This window comes from Bufo gargarizans, chromosome 7 (assembly GCF_014858855.1).
Source record: "Bufo gargarizans isolate SCDJY-AF-19 chromosome 7, ASM1485885v1, whole genome shotgun sequence".
Taxonomy (NCBI): Eukaryota; Metazoa; Chordata; class Amphibia; order Anura; family Bufonidae; genus Bufo; species Bufo gargarizans.
The window spans coordinates 91772770-91791274 of record NC_058086.1 but is presented as its reverse complement, the minus strand read 5'-3'; the positions used below and the strand labels follow the sequence as shown (position 1 = coordinate 91791274).

Here is an 18505-nt window from a genome sequence, read left to right as displayed (position 1 = left end):
TTACTTAACCATTTACAAGTGGCCTCGTTAAAGGCAAAACACACCCCTTTTCTCATACTGGTTTGTGAAGGATTAGACGACTTAACTGGAACTGATTTCTGGGGCAACATCAAGTTCACCCACAGCCCAATATCCTTCACCCCCCATCTAAGAGACGGGTGCACCGCTGGCTTTTGGCGGAATGTCTCGTCATACTGGAACCACGCCATTCCGCCAAAATTCCGGTATGCCTCTATAATTATGTCCAGATGTTGAAAGAGACCTGAACAAAGCTCAGGATGCTTCTCACCCAGTACTGCAGAATAAATACAAAAGGCTTGCAGCCAATTATTAAAAGACCTGGGGAGAAAACGCTTTCTTTCTTCATCCATTCTATCTTCCTTTCTAACAACCTGATCTTTGGCAGAAGGCAATAATGACATTAACTCCACATATTCCATTCGCCAAACACGTTCTTTGATATTACTACTCAAATGAAAACCCAGCGGTGAAACCTCACAAGCTAAAGCTTCCTTAAAACAAATCTCCTTCACACCAGCACCTTTTTCAACATCAGGTAAAACACTGCCACACTCAACATCAGGCAGCTTCACCTGATCAGACTTAGAGCTCCAGACATCTGAAGCTGAATTAACCTTTTGCCTGCCAGTAGCTTTCACTAGCAGCTTAACCAGACCAGCTACCAACGCTGAATCAGACACAGACAAAACATTGAGAATCTCACCAACAGGGTGTCCCTCCTTGACTGGACGAGAGGCTGCAGCTGACCGTTTTGGAGATCTTCCTGAGGGGCCTGGAGACAGCTCGACCACAGGAGGTGGGAGCCTCTCAACAGGCCGCCCTAAATCTACTTGCTGAAAACCCTGTGAAGCGCAGGCCTGTGCTGATAATCTTCCGCTGGCAGCTTGCTGATGAAGTCGCTCCGACACCGCCGCTTGCTGATGACGTGGCACTGGAACCGTCACTTTCTGATGATGCTGCCCCCTGCTGGTGCTGGAACTTGCTGTACAGAGCGGAACGCCGCTCTGTCCTCTTGACTCGCCGCTCTTGGAGGACCTCCGGCTCCGGCCGGAGGCCACACTATCTTCCCTGCTGCTGCGCCGGCGCCAAGCCTCCGGAGGGGGAGGAGTATAAGCGCTCCTGGCTTTACGAGCTCTTTTGCGAGGCAGCGCAGACAACTCCTCCCCCCGGCACTTGGTAACTGATGGCTCCTCCGCATACAGCTCCGGGGTGGCTCCTCTGTCTTCTGGCTCCTTCCCTTCCTCAGCCGACATCAGGAGCAGTGGCGACGGCGTCCTCTGAGGCGATGGCAGCGGCAGGAGAGACGGCAGCATCAACAGGCAGGTCTTCAGCCATTCTTTCCCGCCGGCAGACTCCGCTCTCACGATCAGCTGGCGCAGCAAATCCTCCATCCTGGTCCGGCGCTGTCCAGATCCGCGACGACTGCCCTGAGGTAGCGGCGAACCTGGGAATATAAAGGGGACAAATTTCCCGCCTTGCGGGCAGGGACGAATCACAGAGCTGGAAATCTCCCCCAGCAACAGGGCAGCAACCAATTAAAAACACTGCGTCAGTTGCCATCCAGAATCGCCAACATAAACAGAACCAGCTCCAACTGGATTCAGCTTCTTTGAGGTAAATATACCTGAAAAATAAAAGCGGGAAAGAGAAAGAAAGGGGGGGTGGGGGGTGGTAGAGAACACAAACTGCCTAGTAACTCTGCCATAAAATATGGGGGTCATTGCCCCCATGTGTCCCCCAAGCTAATCGCTCTGGTGGGCCCTCACATTTGTCTTCTCCTTCGAATTTAGTCCCATAGCAGAACAGATTAAAAAAGTGATACGCAGCAATTGCGACATTTTGTAAGGAGATAACAATCTCACAGATATGAAGGGTACTCGTCCTATTATTTCATTTAGGACGTGCCACACGCTCAAAGATATAATAGTACGCAGCCGCTTTAGGGAGGAGACAAAAACCTGGTTAGACGGGTGGAGACCCAAAGGCAATCGCCGCTGTGGAGACTGCATGTGCTGCAAATTTAAGCCCCAATGGGAAACCCTATATTTTGGAGGTGTCCAAAATAGGGTTAAAACACTAATTACTTGTAAAACCAAGTTTGTTGTCTATTTATTAATTTGCATATGCAGCAGATTCTACATCGGCAAAACCATCAGAAGCCTAAATGAAAGGATTAGGGAACATATATTATCCATCAGATCAGGCAAGGGATGCCCACGTGTAATAGAACATGTCAACTCTATACATGATGGAAATGTCAATGTACTAAAGTTCGCAGGTATAGAAACAGTGCAGAACCTCCCACAGGGAGGAGACAGGCACCGCAAATTATTAAGGAGAGAGAGCAGATGGGTACTGTGCACGGGCGCAATGGGTCCGTCAGGTCTAAATGACAAAATAGATTGGCAAGTGTTTCTTTGATCATCCAGTATGTCTGAAAGAGATTTGTTGTTTTTAAAAATGTGTTATAATACACTATACAGCACCGGGATGACGTCCCACGAGGGCGCTGAGTTCTGCGTCGCAGCCGGTGACGCCACAGTTGTGAGACGTTGGAGATGCTTAAATAACTGGCGCGGACGCGCAGTTATACCCAAGCCGAAGGCCTGATGAAGTGCTGGCGCGCGAAACAGCCATAGCCGAACCTCAACCACTGCATGTATCTAAGTCCGTCCCAAGCCACAATGTAACTCAGCGTCCTGATGTATTCAGCCATTGATGTACTCAGCTGTATACATGTACTCAGCGTCCTGATGTATTCAGCCATTGATGTACTCAGCTTTATACATGTGCCCAGCGTCCTGATGTATTCAGCCATTGATGTACTCAGCTTTATACATGTACTCAGCGTCCTGATGTATTCAGCCATTGATGTACTCAGCTTTATACATGTACTCAGCGTCCTGATGTATTCAGCCATTGATGTACTCAGCATCCTGATGTATTCAGCCATTGATGTACTCAGCTTTATACATGTACTCAGCGTCCTGATGTATTCAGCCATTGATGTATTCAGCTTCTGATGTACCCAGCGATCCATTTTGGAGGATTAAAAAAGCTTGTTGCACCCAATGGTGAGTGCCGCCTGAATATCATTTCTGCATTTGTTGTCATGCCCTATCTTTTAAAGACTGGAGGCACGGATCGGAAACCGACGGAAACATTGCGAAGCACCTACATCCGTGCCTCCTTTCTGCAAAAGATAAGACATGTCCTATCTTTTGCCGTATCTTGCGCACCCATTCAAGTTAGTGAGTCCGCATCTGCGGAAGGGAGTGCAGACGGCCAGTCCCTGTGCAATGAGGACTGCTATCTGCGCTCCGCAGCATGGGCACAGAGCCCTTATGTTTGGGGTTATGTGCCCTTATTTTTCCATTCTTCTGACCCATCAGAAGAACAGGAAAAAAAAAAAACACAGCATCCTCTAAAAAAACGGATTCTATGCATCAGATATGCACATTTGGCATCCATCTGAGATCCATTTTTCAGCGGATGAAAAAGTCCTGCATGCAGCAGTTACTTTTTGTTTTTTTCTCCCCACAAGTTTGAGCCCGGTTGTCCAGTGTGTGCAGCGTGGAAAGAACTCATTCTAGCTCACCATAACAACAGAAATGGAGAAATCTACTGGGGAAACAGCAACCCGTCACTGTGGCCTACACAATACTGGGAAGTGGCTAAGGTAATATGGCCGCCGTCACCAAGAGGCAATTATTTCTATCTTGATATTGTAATTCCATATATTCTGCGTATAATGGTATTATACTTGATTATTAGCTTTTATTGACACATTGTGATATGAGTCTAGCACTAAGGCCTCGTTCACATTTCCGTGTCCGTTTGACGCCCGTGAAAAAAATCAGTCTATGTTTCATCCATTAAGATGTCCATGAAGCATTCATGTTTGCTCTTTTCCGTTTTTTGCCCCCCGCATGTCTGTGGAAAATTAATTTCAAAAGCATCTCCTGTTAGTGAAAAATGGACCTAACCTGGACCAAACACGGATGTCATCAGTGTTGTCTTCGCGATTTTCACGCACCCATAGACTTCAATGGCCATGTTTGGTCCACACTAAAGTAGTGCATGTCTCCGTGATTTTTTTCACTGACCCATGGACAGAAAAATATATTGATATGTGAACAAACATAAAAGTCAACAGATATATGTGGAGAATGCGTAGTAAATGCAGACAGCATGACAGACATGTCAGCAAAAAACAGAAATGTGAATGAGGCCTAAGGGTGTTTTATTCAAGACAAAGTGAAATTTCAAGGCCACATTCACATACAGTGGATATAAAAAGTCTACACACCCCTGTTAAAATGTCAGGTTTCTGTGATGTAAAAAAAAATTAGACAAAGATAAATCATTTCAGAACTTTTTCCACCTTTAATGTGACCTATAAACTGTACCACTCAATTGAAAAACAAACTGAAATCTTTTAGGTAGAGGGAAGAAAAAAATTGAAAAATAAAATTATATGGTTGCATAAGTGTGCACACCCTTAAACTAATACTTTGTTGAAGCACCTTTTTTTTATACCAGCACTCAGTCTTTTTGGGTATGAGTCTATCAGCATGGCACATTTTGACTTGGCAAGATTTGCCCACTCTTCTTTGCAAAAACGCTCCAAATCTGTCAGATTGTGAGGGCATCTCCTGTGCACAGCCCTCTTCAGACCACCCCACAGATATTTAATCAGATTCAGGTCTGGGCTCTGGCTGCGCCATTCCAAAACTTTAAAGGGATTCTGTCACCTCTTTTTACCCTATAGAGATGCGGACATGCACGGCTAGATCGCTGCTAGCATGTCCGCAATATACCTGTCCCATATCTGTGAGTGGTTTTATTGAGTGTAAAAAATGATTTTATATATATGTAAATCAGCCTGGTAAGGAACCCAAGGGGCTGCACTAACCGTTCTGGAGCCCAGCCACTCCCCCCCGTAAAGGAGCCCAGCACTGCCTGTATCCAGGAATCTCCTCCTTGCTCACAAAGTCAGATCGCTGTAATCTCGCGATGCGCAAGCTCACGCATGCGCAGTTCCTTCCCTGAAGCTGATACCAGCACAGGGAAGGAACACTATGCCGGCACTGCGCACTTCGTAAGCAAGGAGGAGATTCCTGGATACAGGCAGTGCTGGGCTCCTTTACGGGGGGGAGTGGCTGGGCTCCAGAACGGTTAGTGCAGCCCCTTGGGTTCCTTACCAGGCTGATTTACATATATATAAAATCATTTTTTACACTCAATAAAACCACTCACAGATATGGGACAGGTATATTGCGGACATGCTAGCAGCGATCTAGCCGTGCATGTCCGCATCTCTATAGGGTAAAAAGAGGTGACAGAATCAGTTTAATCTTCTTCTAGTGAAGCCATTCCTTTGTTGTTTTGGATGTATGCTTTGGGTCGTTGTCATGCAGAAAGATGAAGTTACTCTTTATGTTCAGCTTTCTAGCAGAAGCCTGAAGGTTTTGTGCCAATATTGACTGGTATTTGGAACAGTTAATAATTCCCTCTAGCTTAACTAAGGCCCCAGGTCCAGCTGAAGAAAAACAGCCCCAAAGCATGATGCTGCCACCACCATGCTTCACTGTGGGGATGGTGTTCTTTTGGTGATGTGCAGTGTTGTTTTTGCGCCAAACATACAGTATGTTTTGGAATTATGGCCAAAAAGTTCAACCTTGGTTTCATCAGACCATAACCACATGCTTTTGGGAGACTTCAGATGTGTTTTTGCAAAATGTAGCCTGGCTTGGATGTTTTTCTTCGTATGAAAAGGCTTTCGTCTTGCAACTCTACACCATAGCCCAGACATATGAAGAATACGGGAGATTGTTGTCACATGTACCACACAGCCAGTACTTGCCAGATATTCCTGCAGCTCATTTAATGTTGCTGTAGGCCTCTTGGTAGCCTCCCAGACCAGTTATCTTCTCGTCTTTTCATTAATTTTGGAGGGACGTCCAGTTCTTGGTAATGTCACTGTTGTGCCATACTTTCTCCACTTGATGATGACTGTCTTCACTGTGTTCCATGGTATATCTAATGCCTTGGAAATTCTTTTGTACCCTTCTCCTGACTGATACCTTGTAACAATGAGATCCCTCTGATGCTTTGGAAGCTCTCTGTGGACCATGGCTTTTGCTGTGGGATGCAACCAAGAAAATTTCAGGAAAGACCAACTAGAGCAGCTGAACTTTATTTGGGGTTAATCAGAGGCACTTTACATGATGGCAGGTGTATGCTGACTCCTATTTAACATGATTTTGAATGTGATTGCTTAATTCTGAACACAGCTACATCCCCAGTTATACTTATGCAACCACGTTATTTTAGTTTTTCTTGTTTTCTTCCCTCCACCTAAAACATTTCAGTTTGTTTTTCAATTGATTAGTACAGTTTAAAGGTCACTGTAGGTGAGAGATTGTAGTGATTATAGTGGCTGTAAATTTCTGCAAAAAATACATGCGTTTACATCCATGTGTGAATGTACCAGAAGGAGTTTTCCTAGAGTTCAATATTCATGATGTACCGGTATCCGCAGGATAGGTCATCAATATCAGATTGGCAGGGCTCTGACACCCGGCACCTCCGCCGATCAGCTGCATGAGGAGACGGCACAGTGAACAGGAAGAGAGAAGGGAGACGGCACATGTGCACTGCGTGCGCTGCCTCCTCATGCAGCTGATCGGAGGGGGTGCTGGGTGTCAGAGCCCTGCCAATCTGATATTGATGACCTATCCTGAGGATAGGCCATCAATAGTAAAAGCGCGGACAACCTCATTAAATAACTATAGAAGTTTTACTTCCCTTATCCATCCCCTACCTTTTGTAGTTATGATGCTATCCAGGGCCCCAGCCAGCCTCTACTTCCTTCTTTATGTGGCATGTCTTCAAATGACTAGCTTTTTGAAAGGGTTTTTTTCCTCGCCTTTTAAATTGGCGGCATATGCTATATGACCTGTAGGAGTCCGATTCAAGTGGATGGGTTTGTCTGCAGTTCCTTGTACAGCAAGAATGCTGCTCTGCTCTGCAGGGAAAATGTAAACCAACTAACCACACAAGATAATCATCTGCCTCCTAGTGGCCGATTAGTTTGCCAATGGATCTCTCTTAGGAACGATCCCACCAGCAACATGCTAGACCTAAGTGGCTGACTCCCTGCTCCTTGAGCACACTGGCAAATGATCAGCCAAATATGGCGATCATACCAAACACATATATGAAATTTTCTAAATTGGTCAATCACAGGGTTGATGGTGATTGCGAACAATTGTTCACTCTAATTTTTCAAATGATAGTCAGCCGAAAATGGCCAACATGCTGAGTCAGCACTACACCAGCATCTGGTCACTTTGTTATTCACTGGCAATGTAGGCCCTTGCTCCTGGATAATGTTAGGATAAAGCCATGCAAGACTGACAAAAAACATATGGTGCAATCAGTTTTCAATGCATCATGTTATCTGCCAAGATCCTGGTGCAAAGCTAACAGTGTTACATGATTGAGGCTTAATTATTTCTTACTTGTGTCACAAGCACCTTAGGTATGGACTGCTGCAACTAGGGGGCTGCCACTAAGCTCAAAAAGAGTATTCACTCCTCCTATCAGACTATACTTCTCCTGCAGGTATAGGGCTAAGAGTCCATAGAAGGCAGACGTACCTGCTCTCCTCCCTAGCTATTCTCTGAGGCTGCTCCTTCCTGCCCTTTCATTTACTAGCTCTCTCCACAGATGCGAACCCCCGAGTTTGGGGGAGTTTTTCGGTAATCTGATGCCCAGGATGTCTGGTCCCTGTAGGAATCCTCTCTTCCCATCGACATTCTGGAAGTGAGAGCGGTTTTCCTGTGTAATACTTGAAAGCTCTCGTGGAAGGCCACCCTGTTTATGTCCAAGCAGAGATCTCAACCACAAAGGTGGAACCCGCAATGCAGCGACTATGGTAGGAGCAGGCAGAATCACATTCTAGCTCCCTCCTTGGTTCATATCCTTGGAGTCGACATCTAGGTTACCAACAACTTTAGCCATGTGTAGTCAGGGTAATGGTTTCTCCGCCAGTAGCTCTTTAACTAAATCTGCTCTAGATGAGACCTAAAATTGGCTCCAAGTGGGACCTGATTAAATCCAGGTTCTACTGATTCATGTCACACGCCAGGATCCTGAAGCTTTGGCAATATCCTGGTAGCACCTTGGAGTTGTTTCAGCCTTAGATATGTCTTCCAGCCTGATCCTCTTATACACAGGACTCTCAAATGGTTGACAGCAATTCCATCAATCTTGGTAGCTCTGGCCTGGCCTGATGGAGCGTTGTTTGAAAGTTGCACTAGATTTGAGTTATCTCAAGAGACAGGCTGCTTCCATATCTGTTATTTTCCATTGCCCTCTGGCCTCCATGTATATCAACCGTATCTTTTTGTGGGGTGTATTATATGCAGTGCCCCCCAAAAATAGGATCTTGTCCTCAATGCCATACAGTTTGCTTCCTTTGAACCCCTGCGGGAGATCCTGCTTCACCAACTGACTTGGAAGGTGGTCTTCCTTAGGCTGCTGGCATCCATCCGAAGGGTTTCTGAACTGTCGGATATGTTGTGCTGCTGTGCTTTCCCAATCCTCCACCAGAACTAGATAGTTCTCTACCCAGTTCCTTCTTTCTGTCCCAAGGTGGTTTCCTGCTTCCATCTTAACGAGGATAGTGTCTTGCCCTATATCAACCTATCTCTAGATCCTCCTAGGAAACGTTCCCCCCACAATCTTGATAGTATTCAAACCTTGTCTACCTGTCCTTCAATTCCTACTTCCACTATTTAGACTAATTTTTTTTTGGTTAATGGGAGTCCATAAAAGGGCCTGCTGACCTTTAAGGCTACTTTCACACTTGCGTTCAGAGCGGATCCGTCTGAGACGGATCTGCTCATATAATGCAGACGGTGGATCCGTTCAGAACGGATCCGTCTGCATTATATTGTAAAAATAATTCTAAGTGTCAAAGTAGCCTCAGACGGATCCGTCCAGACTTTACATTGAAAGTCAATGGGGGACGGATTCGTTTGAAAATTGAGCCATAGTGTGTCATATTCAAACGGATCCGTCCCCATTGACTTACATTGTAAGTCTGGACGGATCCGTTTGCCTCCGCACGGCCAGGCGGACACCCGAACGCTGCAAGCAGCATTCAGGTGTCCGCCTGCTGAGCTGAGCGGAGCAGAGGCCAAACGCTGCCAGACTGATGCATTCTGAGCGGATCCGCATCCACTCAGAATGCATTAGGGCAGTACGGATCCGTTCGGGGCCGCTTGTGAGAGCCTTTGAACGGAACTCACAAGCGGAGCCCCGAACGCTAGTGTGAAAGTAGCCTAAGTTTGCCATTGCTCAATTGATTCAGTTGGCTATTAGTAAAGCACACATTCTGGTACATTCTGCTACAGTTGAGCTGTGCGTCATCAGGCTTTTGCTGTCTAGGTGTGCATAGAAGCCACCTGGTCTTCCTTTCACACCTTCACCTATTAATACATTTACATCCTCTTTGTTGTAGGCTGTTGCAGGCCCCAGTGGCTTAGGCAGACCGAATCACTCTTTCCTTGGTGTTCTCTCGACCTTTGAGATTCCCTAAGGTGCCCGTGTCCCTCAATTTTGAGTACTCTCAAGTTAATTGACCGACACAGCTCCCATGATAAAGTTTCCTGTTCACAGTTTATTGTTAATTATGGTCCCCTAATTCTGAATCTAAACTTAAGATTTTTGTTCTCTAGAATGTGATGAATTGTTTTGTTTCTGCTTCTTCCACTGCTTGAGTAACCTCTGGTTTAGCTAAATGCCTGCAGGAGACGTATATTCTGGTAAGAGGAGCTAATGCTCTATTATGCATATGATTAATCTCCTAATGGCAATAGCCTTTATCAAAGGTGCCTATGTCTCCCAGTGTACTAGAAAAGGATTTGACTACTCAAAAAATCCTCATTTTCAGATGAGTGAATAAGTGGCAGAAGAACAAGATGACCCCATATAGATTATTGGCGTGTTACTGACATTGTTCACATGGCCTTCTTTCCAGTAGCATTTACCAACATGTGATCTAGATCCTGTGGATTTAGGAAGTGTTAATATATATACATGAACGTCCTGCAGAAATATCCTGGATCTGGCTCTTGATTTTACCCTTTGTTCTGCAATGGGTGAAATCTGCAACAAAACGTGAAAGGAATCTGCAATGTGTCCGGATTGGATGTTTTAAAAAATCTTATTTGAATGCGTGATCTGAACTGAAATAGACAGAAAATCTGCTATGTGTGAACAGTATGAGACTAATGCTGAATCCACAGCTTCTACAAGGATTTCTAATTCAGCCCACTTAATCAGTATTTGTTTCATAGGTGTATATGCCACGCGGACAAGCCCAGATCAGAGGACCTGAGCAGTGTGATGCAGCAGCTCTTCTCAACCTGATAAATAATTGTGATTATTTCAGAGTACCAAACATATCGAGGGTTAGAGAGGTAACGTATACTACTTTATATTCATGGGTACTGTCACAGGAACATGTATCCATCTGTCATATGTTTGTTACATATTACATATGTTTGTTACATATTTCTTTAACCCCTTTAAAGAGGACCTGTCACCACAGAATTCAATCTGAAAGCAGCATGTTATAGAGCAGGAGGAGCTGAGCAGAGTGATATATAATTTTGTGGGAAAAGATTCAGCAGAACTGGTAATTTATACATTTATATATGGTATATTTTTTTTTTCTGAAAAGTTTTTCCACTTTCTGAAAAACTATCGGTACAGGAGGGAGGGTTATCAGTGACTGACAGTTATTCCTTTATACACACAGTGTTATCGATCTCTGATAACCCCTCCTCCCTGTACCTGTAGTTGTTAGAAAAAGCTAAGTTATAAATGTACAAATTGCAGATTGAAGGATAACATGCGTGGGTGTTCTCAATTCATTCTTTCAGAATGACCCACTGGACCCAGGAGGTCAAAATATATAATCCAATAGTCCTAAAACGAATAATTCCTGTTTAGGGTCTATGTTAAAATGTAACTTTTATTTCTTATTGACATACACATGAGACAAAACAAAAAGACTCTGTTGAGAGTATTATTAAAAGTACATATGGAGGGATAATTGACAGGTAGTAGGAATATATAACACTCCGTCACTGTACAATATCAGAGTCGGGGATATAACTATATCCTTTTGTGAGTGTTATATATGATTCATAAGACTTGCCATCTGGCGCTGAATCATAAACTCTTTGGGCCAGATTTATCATTAGCTCAGGTCAGAAAAAGTCCCCCAAAAAGTCCTAAACGCTAAAACTGCGCACAAATTTGCGACTTTTTTCTGCTCTGCACTATGCTCGCCAGTTTTCTGAAAGTGGGCGTGTTTTCTTATGTAAATGAATCTCTAGACAGATTTACTATTGGGACTATTTAAAAAGTCGCAAAAAAGTCGCAATTTCACTCCAGTGAGGACCATGCTTATCTTATGAGACTTTTTAATAGAACATGCGACTTTTTCATAAAAAACGTGCGACTTTTTCGTAAAGATGTGCGACTTTTGTAAAGCTGCTTACTGACGGATAAACTGCTACCGTCAAACCACATTTATTACAGTCTTAAAGGGCCGTCCATAAATCTGACTTGGCTAAAGCTGACTTTAGCCATATGTTAAAGTGGAGTGAGCTGTCAGAGTCATGATAAATCTGTCCCTTTGTCTGCTGGTGTTAACTGACACCAGACAGTTGAGACCTTTTGGGCTTTCAATCCCTCAGTGAGCAGGTCGATCTGTACGCTAATATCTGGATCTCTATTGAATAGTGCTTCTAACTGAAAGCTTATATCGATGCCTGCTAATTGGGTCTTTGCTACCCCTGTCAAAAGAGCTGGTTCGCTCTGCGTCTGCAGATCGCGGTGCTGCAGCTCAGATTATCCCTAACATAATCTTTAAAACGTTATGAGACGTAGCTCCCCCTGACATGTTTCACCGCACTAGGCGTCGTCTTCAGGGGAATGGAGCCACAGACAATTGTTCTCAATTCACCGCTATAGGAGTTCCGAAATGTAGCCAAGTGCTGGCTCTGCTGTCTCCGACAGCTAAATGGAAAGGTGGCCATGCATGCATGGTGCACTCTTAATTCACCACTGTGGGACTTAAATAACCGAGCTGGCTCAGCTATTTTTGGAACTACCATAGCAGTGAAAGGAGGACACATGCGCTCTCCTTCAGTTTGGGGAGCATTTTCTGGAGATAGGTGCGAGTCTCAGAGGTGAGACTTACACTTATCTGACATTGATGACATAGCTTAACGATATGCCTTTAAAGTCTGAGATGGGCCAACCCCTTTAAAGAGGACCATTCATGGGTCCAGACATTATAAAATAAGTGTCACTTTAGGTAGGGCATTAAACAGGGATCTAATAGGGAGGAGAAAGAGACGCCCACAGAGAAACCCTGTAGAGCATACCAGGCGCGAGAATTAACGGGGGGCCACAGCGGGCGAACGGAGCGGCGCCCAGGAATAATAGTAAGCTCTATTAGATCCCTGTTTGATGCCCTACCTAAAGTGCCACATTTTATTATGTCTGGACCCACGAAAGGTCCTCTTCAATGACCATGGGATTCGTGGTATAATGGTCCTAACTTTTTTATTTGTTAGCCTGCAAAAAAAAAATTGTGACACACAAATACATGTGCAAAAATGTGTGAAAAATAATAAGTTATAATAAGAAATATATAAAAACATAAATAAAAAAAATGTAAGTTATAGCTCTTTAACCACTTCAGCCACGCTAGGTGAAACCCCCTTCATGACCAGGCCACTTTTTACACTTCGGCACTACACTCCTTTCACCGTTTATCGCTCGGTCATGCAACTTACCACCCAAATGAATTTTACCTCCTTTTCTTCTCACTAATGGAGCTTTCATTTGGTGGTATTTTATTGCTGCTGACATTTTTTCTTTTTTTGTTATTAATCAAAATGTAACGATTTTTTTGCAAAAAAATGACATTTTTCACTTTCAGCTGTGAAATTTTGCAAAAAAAACGACATCCATATATAAATTTTTCGCTAAATTTATAGTTCTACATGTCTTTGATTAAAAAAAAATGTTTGGGCAAAAAAAAAAAATGCTTTGGGTAAAAGTTATAGCATTTACAAACTATGGTACAAAAATGTGAATTTCCGCTTTTTGAAACGGCTCTGATTTTCTGAGCACCTGTCATGTTTCCTGAGGTTCTACAATGCCCAAACAGTATAACTACCCCACAAATGACCCCATTTCGGAAAGTAGACACCCTAAGGTATTCGCTGATGGGCATAGTGAGTTCATAGAACTTTTTATTTTTTGTCACAAGTTAGCGGAAAATGATGATGATTTATTTTTTTTTTATTTTTTCTTACAAAGTCTCATATTCCACTAACTTGCGACAAAAAATAAAAAATTCTAGGAACTCACCATACCCCTCACAGAATACCTTGGGGTGTCTTCTTTCCAAAATGGGGTCACTTGTGGGGTAGTTATACTGCCCTGGCAATTTAGGGGCCCAAATGTGTGAGAAGAACTTTGCAATCAAAATGTGTAAGAAATGACCGGTGAAATCCGAAAGGTGCACTTTGGAATATGCGCCCCTTTGCCCACCTTGGCAGCAAAAAAGTGTCACACATGTGGTATCGCCGTACTCAGGAGAAGTTGGGGAATGTGTTTTGGGGTGTCATTTTACATATACCCATGCTGGGTGAGAGAAATATCTTGGCAAAAGACAACTTTTCCCATTTTTTTATACAAAGTTGGCATTTGACCAAGATATTTTTCTCACCCAGCATGGGTATATGTAAAATGACACCCCAAAACACATTCCCCAACTTCTCCTGAGTACGGCGATACCAGATGTGTCACACTTTTTTGCTGCCAAGGTGGGCAAAGGGGCACATATTCCAAAGTGCACCTTTCGGATTTTGCAGGGCATTTTTTACACATTTTGATTGCAAGGTACTTCTCACACATTTGGGCCCCTAAATTGCCAGGGCAGTATAACTACCCCACAAGTGACCCCATTTTGGAAAGAAGACACCCTAAGGTATTCCGTGAGGGGCATGGCGAGTTCCTAGAATTTTTTATTTTTTGTCACAAGTTAGCGGAAAATGATGATTTTTTTTTTTTCTCTTTTTTCCTTACAAAGTCTCATATTCCACTAACTTGCGACAAAAAATAAAAAATTCTAGGAACTCGCCATGCCCCTCACGGAATACCTTGGGGTGTCTTCTTTCCAAAATGGGGTCACTTGTGGCGTAGTTATACTGCCCTGGCAATTTAGGGGCCCATATGTGTGAGAAGTACTTTGCAATCAAAATCTGTAAAAAATGACCGGTGAAATACGAAAGGTGCACTTTGGAATATGCGCCCCTTTGCCCACCTTGGCATCAAAAAAGTGTCACACATCTGGTATCGCCGTACTCAGGAGAAGTTGGGGAATGTGTTTTGGGGTGTCATTTTACATATACCCATGCTGGGTGAGAGAAATATCTTGGCAAACGACAACTTTTCCCATTTTTTTATACAAAGTTGGCATTTGACCAAGATATTTTTCTCACCCAGCATGGGTATATGTAAAATGACACCCCAAAACACATTCCCCAACTTCTCCTGAGTACGGCGATACCAGATGTGTGACACTTTTTTGCAGCCTAGATGCGCAAAGGGGCCCAAATTCCTTTTAGGAGGGCATTTTTAGACATTTGGATCCCAGACTTCTTCTCACGCTTTAGGGCCCCTAAAAAGCCAGGGCAGTATAAATACCCCACATGTGACCCCACTTTGGAAAGAAGACACCCCAAGGTATCCAATGAGCCTCTGGGCTGAAAGAAAAAAATGAACGGCACAGATTTCTTCATTCGCATCGATCAATGTGGATGAAAAAATCTCTGCCAAAAAAAAAAGATGGAGGGGAAAGGCGTCTGCCAGGACATAGGAGCTCCGCCCTACATCCATACCCACTTAGCTCGTATGCCCTGGCAAACCCGATTTCTCCATTCGCATCAATCGATGTGGATGAATAAATCATTGCCGGGATTTTTTTTTTTATATATATATATATACAAAGTGCTTGCCAAAGCATAGGAACGCCGCCTCCTCCTCAGCTCGTATGCCTCGGCAAACGTATCTGTCACTGCAGAGGAGAAAATCCCGTCTTGCAGCGCCGCATACACCGACTTGCGTGTAATCTGACAGCAGCGCAATGCTTCTGTCAGAATGCACATCGGTGCTGCAGCTAGTCGATCGGTTGGTCCACCTGGAAGGTAAAAAGACAAAAAAAAAAAAGAAAAAACCAGGCCACAACGCAATAATTTTATTAACTTTGGAACAGAACATGTAACTTTAACTTTTGGAACTAAACATTAACCTGTTGCTTACCTGTTTTTTTTTTTTTTGTTTTTTTACCTTTATAGAACAAACCTCTCCTTCCCCATGGGTCAATGTGCAAAGCGCAAATCGCCCAAAGATGTGGCGAAGTGCGTTATGCACTTTGTCCCATGTGAAAGGAGACGTTTGCAGCAGCTGTGAGTGAATGGGCCCTAATAGCCCTGTGTGCCTATCCTGGTGAGATGATCCCTATGCTAGGTGTACCTGTGTGTGGTACTTTCGGAAACACTCCCCTAAGCATAGGGCAGGGTGGTCGGGACAGTCAGGACAGAAATAGCGGGTGTCACGCCTTATTCCACTCCTGCTACAGACACGACATTTTTTTCGGGGTGGCGGTCGGTTTGAGGTACCAGCAACGACACTGGGGAAGTGACGCTCGTGTAGACGGCTAACTACACTGGTGGATGGGGCCACGGAACCTTCTGGATACAGGAGGTTCGCGATGATCTCTTCCTGAAATTTGAGGAAGGATCCAGTTCTCCCAGCCTTACTGTAGAGAACAAAACTATTGTACAGAGCCAATTGAATTAAATATACAGACACCTTCTTATACCAGCGTCTGGTGCGTCGGGAAACTAAATACGGAGCCAACATCTGGTCATTGAAGTCGACCCCTCCCATGTGGAGGTTATAGTCGTGGACTGAGAGGGGCTTTTCAATGACACGGGTTGCTCGCTCAATTTGTATTGTCGTGTCTGCGTGAATGGAGGAGAGCATGTAAACGTCACGCTTGTCTCTCCATTTCACCGCGAGCAGTTCTTCGTTACACAGTGCGGCCCTCTGCCCCCTTGCAAGACGGGTGCTAACGAGCCGTTGGGGGAAGCCCACGCGACTAGTTCGCGCGGTACCACAGGCGCCAATCCGTTCTAAAAACAAATGCCTAAAGAGGGCCACACTTGTGTAGAAATTGTCCACATAAAGATGGTACCCCTTGCCGAATAAGGGTGACACCAAGTCCCAAACTGTCTTCCCACTGCTCCCCAGGTAGTCAGGGCAACCGACCGGCTCCAGGGTCTGATCTTTTCCCTCATAGACCCGAAATTTGTGGGTATAGCCTGTGGCCCTTTCACAGAGCTTATACAATTTGACCCCATACCGGGCGCGCTTGCTTGGGATGTATTGTTTGAAGCCAAGGCGCCCGGTAAAATGTATTAGGGACTCGTCTATGCAGATGTTTTGCTCTGGGGTATAAATATCTGCAAATTTCTGGTTGAAATGGTCTATGAGGGGCCGAATTTTGTGGAGCCGGTCAAAAGCAGGGTGGCCCCTGGGACGGGAGGCGGTGTTGTCGCTAAAGTGCAGGAAACGCAGGATGACCTCAAATCGTGTCCTGGACATAGCAGCAGAGAACATGGGCATGTGATGAATCGGGTTCGTGGACCAATATGACCTCAATTCATGCTTTTTTGTCAGGCCCATGTTGAGGAGGAGGCCCAGAAAAGTTTTAAATTCGGAAACTTGGACTGGTTTCCACCGGAAAGGCTGGGCATAAAAGCTTTCCGGGTTAGCGGTGATAAATTGTGTGGCATACCTGTTTGTCTCTGCCACGACTAAGTCTAAAAGCTCCGCAGTCAAGAACAGCTCAAAAAATCCCAGGGCCGAATCGATCTGAGCTGTCTCAACCCGAACTCCAGACTGGGCGGTGAAAGGGAAAACTACGGGTGCGGCTGAAGTTGGGGACTGCCAATCAGGGTTTGCCAGCACCTCTGGGATTCTAGGGGCTCTACGGGCACGTCTTTGCGGTGGCTGCGACGGGGTCACTACTGCACGTGCCACCGTACCAGCTTCAACTGCCCTTCTGGTGCTCGCTACTTCACCAGGTTGTACGGCAGTGCTGGTACTAGGTCCAGGAAGGGCTGGGCTGCTGGTGTATGCCTCACCACGTAATCCGACAGCACCAGCCCCACTCTGCTGCTCTTGAAGCGGATCCTGCGCAACCTGCGGTCTAGCGACACGGGGCCGGGTACGCCTGGTGCTATCAGGGACCTCAGCCTCCTCGTCCGAACTTTGGGTCAGAGAGCCACTGCTTTCTACAGGTTCGTATTCTGACCCGCTGGATTCATCAGATGAGGGTTCCCACTCCTCATCCGACTGGGTCAGAAGCCTGTAGGCCTCTTCAGAAGAATACCCCCTGTTAGACATGTGGGCAACTAAATTTCGGGGTATTCCCTGAGACTACCCAAGAAAAAAAAAAGCAAGCCTGTCTTACAAATGGGAGGCTAGCGAAGTACCGGAGGCCGCTGCGGTTGATAAAAAATATCAAAACTGATTTTTTTATCGCCGCAGTGCGTGTAAAGTGAATGTGCAGTGATCAAAAAAAAAAAATTTTTTTGTCACTGCGGTGGGGCGGGCGTGGGCAAACGCACGTGTGGGCGACCGATCAGACCTGATCGGGCAAACACTGCGTTTTGGGTGGAGGGCGAACTAAAGTGACACTAGTACTATTATAGATCTGACAGTGATCAGTTTTGATCACTTTCAGATACTATAAAAGTACAAATGCTGATTAGCGATACGCTAATCAGCGAATAACGGACTGCGGTGCGGTGGGCTGGGCGCTAACTGATCGCTAACTACCTAACCAAGGGACCTAAACTATACCTAAAACCTAACGGTCAATAACAGTGAAAAAAAAAAGTGACAGTTTGCACTGATCACTTTTTTCCTTTCACTAGTGATTGACAGGGGGGATAAAAGGGGTGATCAAAGGGTTAATTGGGGTGATCTGGGGGCTAAATGTGGTGTGGTGGGTACTCACAGTAGATGTGCTCCTCTGCTGGAACCAACCGACCAAAAGAAGGAGCAGAGGAGCACAGCAGCCATATAACCCCATCATATTTACTAATATGTGGGGTTATATGGCTGCTGATTGGTTTTTTTAAAAATCAGCAGCCTGCCAGCCAATGATCGTGGTCGGCAGGCTGCTGACGAAATAGTCTTCTGCGAAATGCCGGCCCGCGATGCGCATGCGCGGGCCGGCTGTGACGTAATCTCGCGTCTCGCGAGAGGACGCGCCGATGCGTCCAGGAGGAACTAAACAACCACCTCCCGG

The 18505-nt window shown here is 45.1% G+C and overlaps 1 protein-coding gene across 2 annotated transcripts in view; it reads left to right on the top strand.

Moving 5' to 3' along the window:
* Positions 1 to 18505, top strand: part of C7HXorf38 (chromosome 7 CXorf38 homolog) — a 68459-nt gene that overhangs the window by 8947 nt on the left and 41007 nt on the right. For both annotated transcript variants that reach the window (XM_044300690.1, XM_044300689.1), the window contains exons 2-3: positions 3566 to 3700; positions 10392 to 10514. In XM_044300690.1, the coding sequence (XP_044156625.1) occupies positions 3566 to 3700; positions 10392 to 10514 (258 nt within the window). The remainder of the gene's footprint in view (positions 1 to 3565; positions 3701 to 10391; positions 10515 to 18505) is intronic.